Here is an 18384-nt window from a genome sequence, read left to right as displayed (position 1 = left end):
TTTCAAAGAAATTGAGATATTTTTTGAATTACTATTGATCAATCGACCCGATCATCGATGAACATGTCCAAAGTGTCAAGAGAGCAACCTATCTAATTTTAGGGAGGTTCGATGGATCGAGTATTACTATCAACTGATCAATGTCTTCTACATAAATTAAAGGCATCCATTCAACATCTGATTGCTAATCTTGAAACCATGGTTTGACCATACCTTAGATTCGAAGTGGCAAGCAGCACAAAAGGACATAGTATAGGGAGGCCTCCCTTTAAGAAATCTATAGAGTTAGATCACATCAGACTCGGCCAAATCTTAAACCATTGGTCAAGCCTAGCCCATAAGCTGGCATCACAAATGGGCCAACCTATAACTTGTCCAAGTCCAGCACCCCATGATCCATTAACCCTTGTCGTCATTTCCTGCACGACCTGAGTCGCTCGGACCAGGCCTGGCTCACTGGACCAAGTTGGACCAAGTTCGAGCTGACTTGGACAAATCTCATTGGGCTCGTCTGAGTCATAAAACCATGGTTCGAGTAGACCATGTGCTAGCATCTAAAATGGTCTAGCATATATTATGTCCAAGTCTAGCCCATGAATTAGGGTCCATGCCCTGCATGACCCAAGTCAGGCTTAAGCTAGGAACTACGAATCTCAGTCACCAATGCCAAGCTAGTCGCGCCAGGCCATGCATAACCCTCAGGCCTGCATCCAACCAACAAGCCACAAAGATCAGGCTAAACCAAACCTAAAGCTAGGTGGGCCCATTTCAAATCCAGCCAGGTAGCTGATGTCAAAGCCCTGTGGTCCCCACCATGATGTATGTGTTTTATCCATGCCATTCATTCCTTTTTCTAGCTTATTTTAGGGCATGTGCAAGGAAGATATAAAGTTCAAATGCACCCCACCACAGGAAATAGTAGAGGAGGGATTGAATTTTTACCTTCAAAAACTCTTTAGGGTCACAGGTGTTTTGGATCGGCTGATTTTTGTATTTTCCCATCATCACCGTCTTGTCTGACCTTATGAACAAGTTGGATGTAAAATAAACTTTATGATGGCCCTAAGAAGGTTTCAATGGTGGCCGACCCCACTATTTCTTGTGGTGTGGTCCACATGAAGATTTGGATCTGCCTCATATTTTGGGCTCATGCATTAAAATGAATCGAAAAAATGGACCAGCATGGAAAAAACAAATACATCATGTGGGCCCATAGAGCTTTGAATGTTTGTAATTTATCCATGCCATTCATCCGTTTTTCAGCTCATAATAGAGGTTGAGCTTAAAATTGAAGCATATTTAAACCTCAAGTGGACCACACCGCAGGAAATAAGAGAAATAATGATTTCCATAGTTGAAACCTTCTTAGGGTCTTTATTTGTCATCCAACCTTTTTGGAAGATCACGCAGAAAACAAACTTATCAGCTTGATCCAAAACTTCTATGGCCCCCGAGAATTCTTCAATGGTAGAAGTTCAATTCACAATGTTTCTTGTGATGTGGTCCACCTGAGCTTTGGATATAGTAAAATGGATGGACGGAAGCGGATTGCATACTGAGTAACTCACTACACTAAGCGTACTGAGTGAACTCTGTGGGATCCACCATGATTTATGTATTTGATCCACCCTATCCATCCATTTTAATAGTTAATTTCAGATCCCAATTCCAAAAATAAATTATATCCAAAAATCAAGTGGACCACACCACAGGAAATAGTGAGAATTGAGTGTCTACTGTTGAAAATTTCTGGGGGACCACAGAAGTTTTGGATTAATCTGAATTTATTGTTTTCACTTCATCCAGATCTTTGTGATCTTATGAACATGTTGGATGACAAATAAACATCACTTTGGGCACTAGAAAGGTTTCAACGGTCAAAATCGTTATTCTCACTGCTTCCCGTAGTATGGTCCTCTTGAGATTTGGATATGCTTCAATTTTTGGGTCAACGTCTAAAATTAGATGAAACAACGGATGGAAGGATTGGATAAACCGAATACATTCACAGTGGACCCAACTGAGTTTACTCAGTACGATAAAAGCGTACTGAGTAACTCAGTACGCAATCTGATTTCTAAAATGTATAAATCACGGTGGGCCCCACAGTTTACTCAGTACACAATCCGCTTCCCAGCCCTACCGCGCTCCTTAGATGCGGATTTCCTGCGAAAGCCTTTTGCAGGAAGTTCCTGCGCTGGGATGCAAGGTGGGGTCCGCCATTATGTATGTGAGAAATCCAACCCGTCCATCCATATTTAGAGATGATTTTAGGGCATGAGACCAAAAATTATGAGTATAAAAAACTCAACTGGGCCATACAACATGAAACAGTGGGAAAAGAAATTTCTACTGTTGAAACCTTCCTAGTCTTCACCTTAATGTTTATATGGCATCCAAACCGTTTATAAGGTCATTTTCACTGGGATGAAGTGAAAACATTGAAAACTTAGGCCAGTACAAAACTTTTCTGGCCATATAAATATTTCAACAGTGGTCACTAAATCTCCACTGTTTCCTCTCGTGTGGCCCAATTGTATTTTGGATGCACCTTATTTTCGTTCGCATGTCCTAAAATTAGCTCGAAAAACAGATGAACGGGTTGGATTTCTCACGAACATTGCAGTGGGCCCACCCAAAACCCTTGCACAGGAACTGAACTTCCTGCGGAAGGCTTTCACAGGAAATCTGCGTCCTTGCTCCTTCCTCCAAGCATTGCTTGCGTTCGAGTATTCTGTCTTCGGACAGTGGAAATAGGAAAAGCTAGACAGAAGGAAGAAGAGAGAGAGATGGCGAGCAACGGCATCAGCTCATCTCCTAAACCCAACCCTAAAAAAGCTAATTTGATGGATCCTCATTCCATCAAAAACCTTCTCGACGAATCGTATCTGAGGTTCTAAAACCCTAGACCTCCCCCATCTCTCTCTCTCTCTCTCTCTCTCTCTCTCTCTCTCTTGCATTTCTAAGGTTTTCAGAGACTTTACATGAGGTTCTAACTCTTCTCTTATTATAGATCGTCACCGGCCGAGGATACATCGAAGACATGCGTCTGAGCAACATCAGATTGCTTGTGGGAACGGTCATCATCGCCATTGCTCTTGTCACGCAGTTCTACCATAAGGGCCTGTTTGGATGCCTGTAACTTTTTTAAGTTGTAAGAAAGTTACATGTAACTTACTTAAGTTATAGGTAATTCTGTTTGGATGTAAGTTGTAACTTAGTTACAGGTAACTTTGTTTTTGTGTTTGGATAACCTGTAACTTTCTTACAGGTAATAAGTTGGATATTCACACTAGATAGAGTTGAAATAGAGAATTGTTGAAAAATCAGATTGACAAATAAAAAAGATGGGACAAAATTATTCCATTTTATTAAGCCCATGTAAATGAATAGTTTGGCAGATGCTTAGGCTAAACTAATCAACAGGTGAGCCATAAAAGTGGGCCCATGTTTTCAAAATGCTAGTAATGTGGCCTACATAAAAGGCACATGAAGGTCAGAAATTGAGGTACTTGTATGACGTCGCTAGGGTGTACAGTAATCACAACACACAATGCAAGATGCATGAGTCATACAATCCAGTCATGTATCAATCCTACGCATACCGTGTACTCATGTGAGACAATCTCCGCCTATCAAGGAGTTTCATAACAACATGTCTAATGACATATGCAATGGTCAACCACATCTCATAACAAACATGCGGATGATGCATATGGGCATGTATCGTGATGCTATGCTGTCACATACTCATAATCGGTATCAACAATCGGCCTTGACAATGTGGACATTTAACCAACATTGCTCCCATGGAATGGCCCGCATAGAGCCTACCATATACTGGACCCATGGCCTCACACAAGGGCCTAGTATACAACATCATAGGCCTCACTCAAGAGCTTAATACATCATAATGGGCCTTTCACATGGGCCTCACATACATTACATAGGTCTCAAATGCATCAGGCCGAAGCCGAATGCTCATCAGAATGGGCCTCAATAGTAGGAATCGGCGATCGGAGTCAGCCTCGGTGATTAACTTCGATAATCGACCATAACAATTGGAATTGATCAATAATCAGCCTCGATGATTGGAATCGCCAGTCGGCCATAACAATTAAGAATTGATCGATAATCAGAGTCGGCAAATCGGTCACGTCAATCAGATCGATCGACAATCAGAATCGGTAAATCAGTCACGAGAATTGGATCAATCGATAATCAGAATCGACAAATCGGTCACGAGAGTCAAATCGATTGATATTCAGAGTCGGCAAATCGGTCACGTCAATCAGAATCGGTAAATCGGTCACGAGAATCAGATCGATCGATAATCAGAATCGGTAAATCGGTCAAGAGAATCGGATCGATCGATAATCAGAATCGGTAAATCGGTCACGAGAATCGGATCGATCGATAATCAGAATCGACAAATTGGTCACGAGAGTCGAATCGATCGATAGTCAGAGTCGGCAAATCGGTCACGACAATCGGAACAATTGATAATCAGAATAGGCAAATCGGTCACGTCAATTGGAAATCGGCAATCGATCACTTCAATCGAAAATCGGCAATCGGTCAAGTCAATCAGAATCGACAAATCGGTCACGTCAATTGGATTGGCAATCGGTCAAGTCAATCGGAATCGACAAATCGGTCACAACAATCAAAATCGGTAATCAGCGTCGATAATCGGCACCGATAATCAGGGTCGATAATCAGCGTCGGCCTCGATAACTGGCATCGGTAATCAGTAGATAAATAAAGCGGGGTCCATAAATAATCAGCCGATTAACCATAGTATAAAAATCGACACTCAACTGTGGTTATATCAAATCCAATAGCACAGAGTCATCCGTCTATGGTGAATGGGGCCCACTGATTAGGGTTAACACACTAAGAGAATGATGAGAATGGACCTAACAAAACCTAAGGGAATGTCACAATGTGGACATCCAACCATCATTGCTCATCGATGTGGATATCTAACCAACATTGCTCCCAAGGAGTGGCTCACATAGAGCCATACGCATAATGACCCTTGGCCTTACGTACCATCACGATGGGCCTTATTTACGTCACATAGGCCTCGTCATATGGGCCAACATACATCTCATCGGGCCTCGAATACACAACAAGTGGACCTCGCACCTGGGCCTCAGATATATCGTAACGGGCCTCGCACCTGAACCTCATATGTTAAGTGGGCCACCTTACATGGGCCGCATTATATGGGTCACACCATCGGCTTCATGTATATCAAATAGGTCACATCCGTGGGCCTCATATATATCAAGTCGGGCCCACCCTTATGTATTTTAAGACCCGACCTATTCATAAGATAACATAGGGATAAATGGAGTGAAAACAATATCAGCTTAATTGGAAACTACCATGACCCTTAAAAGTTTGAAGGGTGGATGTCACTATCTACTATTTAAATGGTGGGGTCCACTTGAATTTTAGATCTGACTCACCACTATCTTCCCATGCTGTAAAATGATCTCACAATTGGTTAGACAGCATGGATACAACACTTACATCATGGTGGGCCCCACCATTCAAATAGTAGGCTGTGTCAATATACATTAATGTTGGGCCTGCTTCTAATAATGGAGCAGCTAGATGGCTGCTGCACCACAACTGGCTGCACTGGGAGGGCAATGGTGGCTCCCACGTAGGGCCCACCACCGTATACATATTATATAATATATAATATGAAATATATATGGTATATATAATATATACTATAATATATTATATTGGGGTGGGACCCACAGAAATAGCTGTCGCCAGGTGACAGTGAGCCCCACCAACGAAATAGATGGACGGCGTGCCAAAACACACACATCATGTGGGGCCTACCGCCCACTGACGTTCAAAGAGAGAAAGAGAGAGATGGAGAGTGAGAGAGCGCAGCACGTGGCTGCCTCTCTTCATTCCTTTCCTTTTTATTTTATTAAATTTTTTTTTTTCTTCTCTGACACAGCCAGAGACACAACCGAGGTGGGTTCCATGCAGGGCCATAGATAGATATATATATATATATATATATATATATATATATATATATATATATATGTGAAAAGGTACAGCGTGCTCGTGGAGCGGTGCGGGCCCCACCGTTGATGTTCGCCAAACATCTAACCCATCGGTCAGATGCACCATTCCAGCATGGGCCTAGGTCTCAAAAATAAAGTCAGTCCGTGACTTGTGTGGCCGCACCAGATTCATCAGTTAAGAGGGCTACCCTCCATTGAAAACATTCATAATCATTATCAGGCCCACCGAGATGGGGTTTACAAATCTAGCCCACCCATTGCAGGTGTCCAACTTGAATGAAGGGTCCAGACCAAGTTTCAGCCGTATCCAAATTTCAGGTAAGCTCGCACCAGGTGTTTTTATATGTTTTAAGCTTGTCTTCACATGATCTTAAATTCTGTGGCCCAACTGAGTTCCGTATATGGCTGATTTTTGGGTTATCCCATAATTTAAAGGGGACGTGCCAAATGCACGGTGTTGATGTCCAAAACGCTTCACAGTGGGGTCCACAGCTGGGCCATAAGGCCCAGCCTGTTCTTCACGCCAGCGCAGCAGTACCTGCGTACGCTGCTGAAGCAGCGCCTGCTGCAGCAGCCTCCCTTCCTTTTTCTTTTTTTTCTTTTTTTTTTTTTTTCTTTTTTTTAAGTTTTTCACATCTGGGACCCACGTTAGGAAAATCCGTCCTAGCTGTTGGATCCCATGGATCAAGACAGACCCATCAAACCCAATATTCATGATATTTTGGTATATAGGAACATCAAATTAGCTTTTAACGGTAAAACCATTGTTTTCCCTATGGCATGGCCCGCTCAATAATCGGATTGGCCTCATATTTTGGCTCAACGTCTAAATTGAGCTAGGGAATGGAATGGACAGCGTGGATTTGACCGATACATCAAGGTGGGGCCTACATGAGGGGTCCACCCAAATTATTTTTTTTTTCAAACTGATATCTTTGCTTTGACGGACAGGGCACCACACTGTCCGTTCAACCTTCACTGAAGACGCTGGACGGGTTTTGGATACAACATAAATCTAGGTGGGCCTTGCTCAGGTGGGCCACCAAATGTATGAAATGGTGTGGATGAGACGTACATCAAGGTGGGGTCCATCCAAGTGGGCCACACGGCCACAACATTACAAAGAAATAAGGAAAGAGAGAGAGAGGGAGAAAGAAGCGCCCACCTCAAGGCTCTAGATCTCCTTCTCCTTTCACCTTTGGTCTTCTCAGCTTCAAGGGAGGGATTTTAACGGTGGAGATGGGGTTTGGAGGGTTGGATTAGGAGGGGCTAAAGCTAGAAGTTGTTGGATTTGGAAGCTTTTATGGCCAGTTGGAGATTGCAAGGAATAGAAATGGAGAAGAAGAGAGAGGGATAAGAAAGAGATATGTAATGATGGCTTTACAGGCCATCATTAATTATAAGGAGGCATGCCATAATGAGATGTAAGACAATCAATGCTTGACTAAAAAGCAATGATGACTTTGGGTGATGTCACCCCAGTTGAGAATGGTGCCATATGATAAGTGGGTCCCGCATGCGGTCCATGACCTTTATAGTGCGCGGGCCACAACTTATGATCTAGACGTCAGATTGGCGCACGAGACACGACGTCGGAATCACGGCGACGATGCGGTCGTAATGGCGTAGGTTTAGGGCTAAATCGCTTCGGGTTTACGGGATAAAACTCAAGGTCGTGCACAAATAAAATTTAAGAGTCGTAAGTCGCTGAGATTTAACCGGAAGGACCGCGGGATCCTATGGAACGAAATGGATACTAGAACATGGGCTTGACAATTTTAGGGCATGTTCAAGGAAGATATAAAGTTCAAATGCACCCCACCACAGGAAATAGTAGAGGAGGGATTGAATTTTTACCTTCAAAAACTCTTTAGGGTCACAGGTGTTTTGGATCAGGTTGATTTTTGTATTTTCCCATCATCACCGTCTTGTCTGACCTTATGAACAAGTTGGATGTAAAATAAACTTTATGATGGCCCTGAGAAGGTTTCAATGGTGGCTGACCCCACTATTTCTTGTGGTGTGGTCCACATGAAGATTTGGATTTGCCTCATATTTTGGGCTCATGCATTAAAATGAATCGAAAAAATGGACTAGCATGGAAAAAACAAATACATCATGTGGGCCCACAGAGCTTTGAATGTCTGTAATTTATCCATGCCATTCATCCATTTTTCAGCTCATACTAGAGGTTGAACTTAAAATTGAAGCATATTTAAACCTCAAGTGGACCACACCGCAGGAAATAGGAGAAATAATGATTTCCACAGTTGAAACCTTCTTAGGGTCTTTATTTGTCATCCAACCTTTTTGGAAGATCACGCAGATAACAAACTTATCAGCTTGATCCAAAACTTCTAAGGCCCCCGAGATTTCTTCAATGGTAGAAGTTCAATTCACAATGTTTCTTGTGATGTGGTCCACCTGAGCTTTGGATATAGTAAAATGGATGGACGGAAGCAGATTGCATACTGAGTAACTCACTACGCTAAGCGTACTGAGTGAACTCTGTGGGATCCACCATGATTTATGTATTTGATCCACCCCATCCATCCATTTTAACAGTTAATTTCAGATCCCAATTCCAAAAATAAAGTATATCCAAAAATCAAGTGGACCACACCACAGGAAATAGTGAGAATTGAGTGTCTACCGTTGAAAATTTCTGGGGGGCCACAGAAGTTTTGGATTAATCTGATATTATTGTTTTCACTTCATCCAGATCTTTGTGATCTTATGAACATGTTGGATGACAAATAAAGATCACTTTGGGCACTAGAAAGGTTTCAATCGTCAAAATCATTATTCTCACTGCTTCCCGTAGTATGGTCCACTTGAGATTTGGATATGCTTCAATTTTTGGGTCAATGTCTAAAATTAGATGAAACAATGGATGGAAGGATTGGATAAACCGAATACATTCACGGTGGGCCCAACTGAGTTTACTCAGTACGATAAAAGCGTACTGAGTAACTCAGTACGCAATTTGATTTCTAAAATGTATAAATCATGGTGGGCTGCACAGTTTACTCAGTACACAATCCGCTTCCCAACCCTACTGCGCTCCTTAGATGCGGATTTCCTGTGAAAGCCTTTTACAGGAAGTTCCTGCGCTGGGATGCAAGGTGGGGTCCGCCATTATGTATGTGAGAAATCCAACCCGTCCATCCATATTTAGAGATGATTTTAGGGCATGAGACCAAAAATTATGCGGATAAAAAACTCAACTGGGCCATACAACATGAAACAGTGGGAAAAGAAATTTCTACCGTTGAAACCTTCCTAGGCTTCACCTTAATGTTTATATGGCATCCAAACCGTTTATAAGGTCATTTTCACTAGGATGAAGTGAAAACACAGAAAACTTAGGCCAGTACAAAACTTTTCTGGCCATATAAATATTTCAACAGTGGTCACTAAATCTCCACTGTTTCCTCTCTTGTGGCCCAGTTGTATTTTGGATTCACCTTATTTTCGTTCGCATGTCTTATAATTAGCTTGAAAAATGGATGAACGGGTTGGATTTCTCATGAACATTGCAGTGGGCCCACCCAAAACCCTTGCACAGGAATTGAACTTCCTGCGGAAGGCTTTCACAAGAAATCCGCGTCCGCACTCCTTCCTCCGAGCATTGCTTGCGTTCGAGTATTCTGTCTTCGGACAGTGGAAATAGGAAAAGCTAGATAGAAGGAAGAAGAGAGAGAGATGGCGAGCAACGACATCAGCTCATCTCCCAAACCCAACCCTAAAAAAGCTAATTTGATGGATCCTCATTCCATCAAAAACCTTCTCGACAAATCCGTCTCTGAGGTTCTAAAACCCTAGACCTCCCCCATCTCTCTCTCTCTCTCTCTCTCTCTCTCTCTCTCTCTTGCATTTCTAGGGTTTTCAGAGACTTTACATGAGGTTCTAACTCTTCTCTTATTGTAGATCGTCACCGGCCGAGGATACATCGAAGACATGCGTCTGAGCAACATCAGATTGCTTATGGGAACGGTCATCATCGCCATTGCTCTTGTCGCGCAGTTCTACCGTAAGGGCCTGTTTGGATGCCTGTAACTTTTTTAAGTTGTAAGAAAGTTACATGTAACTTACTTAAGTTATAAGTAATTCTGTTTGGATGTAAGTTGTAACTTAGTTATAGGTAACTTTGTTTTTGTGTTTGGATAACCTGTAGCTTTCTTACAGGTAATAAGTTGGATATTCACACTAGATAGAGTTGAAATAGAGAATCGTTGAAAAATCAGATTGACAAATAAAAAAGATGGGATAAAATTATTCCATTTTATTAAGCCCATGTAAATGAATAGTTTGGCAGATGCTTAGGCTAAACTAATCAACAGGTGAGCCATAAAAGTGGGCCCATGTTTTCAAAATGCTAGTAATGTGGCCCACATAAAAGGCACATGAAGGTCAGAAATTGAGGTACTTGCACTAATGTACGGTATGCAGGGCCAGCTGTCATAGCCATGTGCTTAAATATGCACTAATGTCAGTCATCAGGGTGTTCCTACATGGATAGGTTGTTCCTAAAAAATCATATGGTTATGATAATCCTGACCTTTTGGTCGGAGGATTCTTTTGAGAATTTCAAAGGGTGGTTGTATAAGGTTGGACCAAGATCCAAGTCGTCCATGGATCTGACCATGCAGATGATCTGGCCCTAAAATCAGGCCGTTCCATTCTTCCAGTGGACTACTATGTTAGAAACAGTTTAATGGTCTATAAACATATGAAGAAGCATTTTCAAGCCATCAAAAGGGTGAAATCCATTGGCATGTGTGAAAGGGGTTGTAACTTAAGCTCACCTACAACTGGTTGTAGGTACTCATTCCTCATTACTAAAATATCCAAATGTTAATCCCATCTAAAAGGGTGAAATCCATTGAGTACATTTTTTGTTACATGAACATCAAGAAATGGAAGTGTTGCTATAACCCTAACCAGATTGTTAGACAGCAAGTGGAAGATCCAGACCGTTGATTTGATGGGCACACACTGGATAACCCAATATTTTCTAGATTGGAAAATCCTGACCTTTGGACCAGCTGCCCACGAATTGTAGATTAACACAAATAAAAGGCAGCAATCCTCATTTAATTGATGAAGGCCAAAGATTAAATGGTCAAGATCTTCCAATGAAACAGATCTTTGGACATTCTCCCATTAGATCAACTGTCTGATCACCACCAAATCAAGAGATCCTATCATTCCTTACCCAAGAAATGGAAAGAAACAAGAACATCAATCTTAAATCATTAGAACCCACAAATGGAAACTGAAAAATAGATCCTCATTTTTAAAAAGAAAAAGAAAAAAAGAACAGGAAAAAGAAATTCATTATAACAATATCAAGAAACCTGGATCTTCAGTTCGATAACAATACCAAAAAAAAAAAAAAAACAGAAGTCTAACATGTGATTGAAACAAAAGAAGATGACAAATCAACCCAAGAAATTGAATCCAAGATCTTTAAATGATGCTATCACTAATTCAAATTCAAGAGCCCCCAGTGATAATTGATTTGGCCTTTTATGGTTTTAAGTAAGCCATGAAGGCTATGTGATGTGTTATGTGGGCCCACTATGATGTATTAGTTTCATCCACACCATCTATCCATTATTCTAGATCATTTTAAGTCATTAGCCCAAAAATAAGGTACATCAAAATTTCGGGTAGACCACATCACTGGAAACAATGTTGATTGAACACCCACCATTAAAAACTTTTGGTGGGCCACCAATGTTTTCGATCAAACTGATATTTGTTTTGTTCCCTTCATCCAGGTCTTTATGACCTAATCAACAACTTGGATGTGAAACAAACATTACAGTGGGCCCTAGTAGTTTTTTAATGGTGGACTTTCAATCATTATTGTTTTTGGTAGTGTGGTCCACCTGAGATTTAGATATCCCTCGTTCTTTTGGAATCAAGTGCAAAAACGATCCAAAAGAATGGATGGACGGCATGGATAAAACAAATACAATGTGGTGGGCCCCACAGATCATCTGCATTATCAACGCCACCTCACCAAGCTGCGTCTGTGAACGCAGAAGCAAAAAAAAAAAAAAAGGGAAAGAAAGTAAAACACAATAGAAAGAGAGAAAGGGGTTTCCTACCTTGCGGAAGCTCGATGGGAGAGGGAGAAGTAAAATGAGAAAGGGAGAAGGAGACTTGAGAGAGGGAAACAGAGGCTGAGAGAGGGAAATGCAGGTGCAATTCTTCCCAATGATTTTCATTTCAAAAATTTCAACCGTTACCTGTATCAAAGATACAGGTAACTTTAAAAACGACTCAAGCACCTGTAAGATTTTCGCCTCTTTCTCCTGTAAGAATGTCAAAGGTTGAGAGAAAGTTACCTGTGACTTTTCTCCCCCAAACACCAACTATAACAAAGTCACCTGTAACTTTGTTACATTTTAGAAAAGTTGCAGGCAACCAAACAGGCCCTAAGAAGTTCCCGAAAAACAAAGATTTCCTCATCGGATGCATCGCATTATATCCTTCAAAACCTAATTCTTGTACATTTCTCGAAGAACAAATCATCTTCTTTTTAGTGTTTTTGTGATGTAATCTATCTATTGGAAATTGGATTTTATTTATTTATTTATTTATTATTATTTTTTTTGAGATCGTTGATTCCTTTTTGGCAAGTATATCGTCTTCAACGGATTGTTGCAGTTGATCATCTATAAAAAGGAGAAGAATGCGATCCTTTTCACTTATCCTCTTCTAGTGAGTTCTTCTTCTTCTTCTTCTTTAATTGGATTTTAGGAATACGTCAATTTTTTTCTTCTCTGTCTGTTCTTTAAAAAAATAATTTTTAAAAAAAACAATGGGGAAATATGCAATTTGGGTTTGAATTATAGTAGCATTTTCACATGGGTAGACCGTTCATCTAGTGGGCCTTATCGTAGATGCTTGACGCCACAAAGGTACCTACCTCTATTGGATAATTTGAGCTATTCAATAATTGACTTGCAAATGGATGGGTAAAAGGAACATAAGAGAAGGCCAAGGGGCAATCTGCAATAGGCAATTATCATTAATAGATGGACGTAATTGTTTGATGGGGGTTTGGTCCATCACCCATCCATGGTGGGGCCCACCATATGGAGGCATGCTCTGCCGAGCATTGTGTGACTCCACCATTATCTTCTAATTTAATTTTGAGATTGATAGAGTAGAACTTCGTTTGATGCAACTTATACAGTATTCAGCTATTATATATAAACTAATGAAATCAACTTATTTTAAACACTTTGATTGTTATCATAGTGGTAAGATTTCTAAAACAGGTTCAAAGCTTCTAGTTGTGAAAGCTCCCATGGTTCATGCTCTAGTTAATGCTATTAATTGGATTGGTGAGGCATGCTGAAAAGTCAAGTTTTTTGACAGAAAAATCATGTCAACTTGGGAAATTGGATAACTGAATTTTGTAGACAAACTAATGGTGGCGGTGTAGAAATTTACAAAAAGCAAGGCTAGGAGGGTGATTGGCATCAATCCAGAAGATGATTGTAGTGTTCAATCCAGGGAAAGATTAATTCAAGAGATTCACAAATTTTGGCTAACCTACACATTGGATGTCCAAGCCAACCCAACTCTACAGAATCTTGTTTTCCTAGTTCTGATTTTCAATAAAGCTTCTCAAGATGTGTTAAGACAAATGTAACTCCAGGAGCAACTATACAAAGTATTACCTACTTGCCTCCAACAACAGCAAGACAAACTAGATTCCTTATCATATTAACCAACCAATAACTCAATGGGAACAATTTTACTGAAATCGTCGATCTTCCTATCTTTTCAATTATGAATCTTGCTATCTGTCCCCCATTGCCCATTGTTGCGTGCTGATGGTCTCACTAAATTGGCAAGCGGGGGTGCCCCAAACAAGCTCTTCCTCCATCAAAATGATCTTCTAATTAAGGCCCATCAGAGGCTCCATTCTTTTGGACAGATCTAATCTTGGTCACATCAGGTTATCCAAACTGAAAACAGGGGTTAGCTAACTCATCTGTCCCCCATTGCCCATTGCTGCATGCGGCTGCCTCCATTGTCCTATCCTCCCTTCCTGCTTACATCTCCTAGGAGCCTCCCTCTCCCCTGGACAAGTTCCCCTATCTGGCAGCCATCTCAATGCTGTCTTCTACTTCAACTTCAGCTAATTGCCCTTTTCTGCTTTTTTTCATTTTTTTAATTTTAATTTTAATTTTAATTTTCACTTCTTAAACTTTTATCTTCATACGATAGGTGTGGCCTCCTCTTTGTAAGGCCCACCTAAATCCCCATGTTGTACATTTGCCTATATCAATACAAAGCTGCTTCTTTTTTTTTTTTTTATAAATATAAAATAATAATAATAATCTTGCTATCTGGATTATGGGTCATTTGCAATCCAAATTGCTATTTTGACTGATCCATAAGTATGGTTCTATAATCTAGACTAGAATACCTTGTGATGTCGATATATATTCACAGTGAAGAGATTTATACGTTGATTTATGAAATAGAATGCATATATAATATCATGCATGTGGGCCTTGTAATAATAATGTTCCTTGTTTCATGTATAAAATGCAGTATTGATTTTTTTTATAAGACTATGCTATATACTGAGTTATGTGCTGGAGCAACGCACATGATTCTTCCCCCAGTGTAAAACCATTGGAGGAAGTATTGTACGGGTTGCTTGTTCTTGTACCATGCACTGAAATGAACTGTGGTCCAGCTAACACCAAGACACTTGAAATAGGCCCAACAACTCAATAACTTGTATTAACATAAACTTGGTAAGGACTTTTCAAAAGGGAGGTATATTGATTGTTTCAAGTTTTGTGATTTGGAAGAAATCCATTGTATTAATATCCTTTTGTTTTTTGTTGTTTGGAGTGCGTTGATTCTTGATGGAAGGTAGATTGTGAGGTAATATATTTAGCCACCCCTACTAGGGAATCGATACCACGACCTCGGTGTTGAAACAAACGAGGTATCTTTCACTCAGTCTACCACTTGAGCTATGGATCAGGGTGTTTTGATTGCTTAATTTGATAATGGATCAAACTCATGGTTTAAATGCTCAAACTCAATTCAAACTTGTGCCTGATTCCATGCCTCCTTGAAGCATGATTCATTACTCACTTCAATTTCTTTCAAGCTTAAGAATTGCTAGTGTGAAGTTGTTGCCATGTTGGATGGGTTGATCATATGCTCCAACCTAGGCTTAAATAAAATTGTTTTAGAATCCGATTCTAAGCTCATAGCAGATGTGGCAGGGGATTCATTCGCCTCTTTCCCCTGGAAGATTTGGCAGGTCATGGGAGCCATTTAGCGATTGAGGCGGAGGCTCAATCTCTCTTTTACCCATATATTTCGGGAAGGGAATGCAGTAGCTGATGCTTTGGCAAGAAACGCAAGTGAAGGGTGCCCAGACTGGATCTTTAACTCCCGTTCTCTTCTTCCGAAGGAAGTTAAGGGCTTATTAGTTTTGGACAACACCGGCTTAGGTACATTCAGAAATCCTTGAGGTTGTTTGTTCCCCTCTTCTGGTCCGTAGGGCAGCTGGCTCGGACATCTTAGTTAGCTTCCCTTCCTTTTCCCGTTTTAGCTCTCTGTACCTTTCTTTGTAGATGTTTCATGATAGGTGGGGTCCACCCCTTTTTGTAGGATCCCACCCGAAGAGCTGTAAATATCTGTGATTAATGGAATTGTAGAAACATTTTTATTGGATCTAGAAAAAAAAAAAGGTTGCCTCTAGAAATTAAACAGAATGTTTGTACTCTTATCTCTATGCAAATTAGCCATGGGTAAACAAAGTCTTTATCCTAAAGGGGATATATGGGATTTATGGTGCTACTTGGTTATCGAGTCAATGAAACATTGACACCCGAATCGTAATGAAATGGACAAGTGTACACCCACAAGAATATTCGAGTAGAGAGGGAGAAATACCTTATTGATATCAAACTTCTTCTTACAATATCTAAGAAAATCTCACGTTTAGAAAATTGTGGAATGCCTACCTCCTATGCCACCCACTCTTTTATAGACCCTAAATGAATTTTCATTGAGAATTCTCATAAACTAAGAGATTCATTTCAAACCAATGTAATCTACCTAAGATGGTTGGACTTGTACTACCTCTGCGATGAATCTTCTTCTTTGGCGGAAGCTGGTGATGCAACCATATGTGTCAGCTCGGCACAAACTTTGTTGGGAGTCAACTGTAGATGATGTCTCTTTCGCTTGCACTTTTGTGGGTGCCAACTTATTTGTTATAACTTCAAAATTCTTTGTGGATCCTCAAATATTTGCCCTGCTTTTCGTGCCACATTCTTCTTTTGCAAAAGTGCTTCAATTTAAGTACCAAGACCTTAAAATAAATAAATAAACACTAAGAAGATTTTCATTGCAAGGCAAAATATACAAGATAGCCTACTCGGGCAGGGAATCGAGGCTGAGGCCTAGACCACCTATCGTATACTGTACAGAGAGATTCCTAGAATGCTCTCTACTGGAGCCTAATCCGGTTTTATCGAAGAGAACCTGACCCTTTACAATTGAAGGAAGGGAGGAAGGATTTTGGAAGAGCCTGTTAGTTTACGTTTTGCTTCTGATTGTGGCCAAACTGTCAGCCGAGCCGTTGGCTTCTCTCAAAACATGGGCAATCCGAAAATTGCCCCGAGTGGTGAGCATTTTGATCCTAGTCAGCCAATAGGACCACTTCCAGGAGGGAGAGGAATTCGTCAATAGACAGTTCACCACTCAGCTGGAATCAAAATCAATGAGGACTCTTAAAAGGCCATGAAACAAACAAAGTTTTAAACTATCGAAAACAACCCGTAGTTCAGTCATATTGTTGGAGGCCTCCCCATAGCCGTTGACAAAAGCTAAAACCGAATTGTCGAGATTCTCTCTACAAATGCCACCGCACCAGCTGAGCCCGGATTAGAGAGAGCACGAAACCATCCATAAGTACTGAGACCTATTTGCATCTTTATCAATGTGGCCGCCACTATCGTTGGATCCATCTATATATTGATCCATTAATGAATCTAAGTGTAAGTCCAACGTTATTGCATCTCCGTATGTCAACTTTTCCTTTGACTCTATAGATCTCTTCATCTCGGCTTCAATTCTGAATTACTTATCACATTCCAACTGAAGGATTCAATTATTGGTGTCTTCAGAGGGTGGGGTCACTTGTTGTTGGTTGGGGACCTTGGTGAGGACGTTCCCTGCATGTCCATGTGCTCCAACTTTGGTCCTTGAATTCCTCCACACTGGAACTCCACCACTTGAATAGTGAGATTACATACCACATGCCTATCCCTCATACTTAGAGAAAATTTTAATGGTGGGAGTTCAATCCATACTTTGTCGTCCACTTGAGCCTTGGATCCAAATCATATTTTGGTTCATACCTTAAAATGATCTAGTAAAATGGATGGATGGTGTAGATAAAACCTATACATGACAGTGGGCCCCAGAGAGGCATGCCTGGATGGAATATCGTACCGGTGGGGGCAGTGCGCAATTCGCTTCCGTGCGAGCCGAAGGTTGGGCCGGACATTTAATTCCAGAGGGTACGGGTTGCCCGACTTATGTGGAGCCTATAGGCTAAGCGGGTGAGAAAAATATAAAACAGTTGGAACTAAACGCCTGCCTTTGAAACGTTCGTGTGGCCATAGGATGTTTGAGAAAAATCCACCCATCCATCTGTTTCTCCGTATCATTTTATCATATGGTTTTGAAGATGAGCTGATACCAGTGGGCCACATGACAGGAAAAAGTGAGATGGAACGCCCACCGTTGAAACATCCTGGCACCATTTAGGGCCATTCGAGCTCTGGATCCACCTCGTTTTTAGGTCTATAGTCTAAAATGAGCTAGAAAAACAGATGGACGGGCGGATTTCTGAAAAATATCAAAATAGGCCTCACGTAAGGTCAATGCTTTAGCCAGATGTTTGATGTACGGTGAGCCCACCATGATGTTTGTAACAAATCCACTCCATTCATCTGTTTGTCTCCTATTTTAGGCATTGACCAAATATGAAGCCAACCAAAGCTAAAGTACGGCGAACGAACATAAAACAGAGGGGATTAATCGACATTGAAACATTTATGGGGTCACGTAGTGTTAATAACCAATTCACACCGGTCACTTGTATTCTGGATCATTTTATTGGATGGCTCAAGAATGAGGCCGGTACCAAGCTCCAATGACCCAAGTCACAAGAAATAGTGGTGATTGAACCCCCTTTGAAACATCTTGAGGCCATTTTGGGGCCTACTTTGAGCTTTTCAACTGCCTCATT

General features: G+C 40.9%; 1 protein-coding gene across 3 annotated transcripts; it reads left to right on the top strand.

Annotated features, from left to right (window-relative positions):
• The first annotated feature begins 9692 nt into the window (after positions 1-9692).
• On the top strand, positions 9693-15679 carry LOC131221218 (signal peptidase complex subunit 2-like). Of its 3 annotated transcripts, none has more exons than XM_058216403.1 (5): positions 9693-9872; positions 9993-10090; positions 12507-12560; positions 12716-12797; positions 15341-15679. In XM_058216403.1, the coding sequence occupies exons 1-5, from the start codon at positions 9768-9770 to the stop codon at positions 15401-15403; spliced, it is 402 nt and encodes a 133-aa protein (XP_058072386.1). In that variant the 5' UTR covers positions 9693-9767; the 3' UTR covers positions 15404-15679. The 3 variants fall into 3 exon arrangements, with proteins under 3 accessions (XP_058072386.1, XP_058072387.1, XP_058072385.1); XM_058216404.1 differs by having other exon boundaries at positions 15370-15678; XM_058216402.1 differs by having other exon boundaries at positions 15332-15677.
• The last annotated feature ends 2705 nt before the right edge of the window (positions 15680-18384 follow it).

The sequence above is a fragment of the Magnolia sinica genome, chromosome 12, assembly GCF_029962835.1.
Source record: "Magnolia sinica isolate HGM2019 chromosome 12, MsV1, whole genome shotgun sequence".
NCBI lineage: Eukaryota > Viridiplantae > Streptophyta > Magnoliopsida > Magnoliales > Magnoliaceae > Magnolia > Magnolia sinica.
Note: the sequence above shows the minus strand (reverse complement) of the source record. Positions and strands in the feature narration are given on the sequence as shown.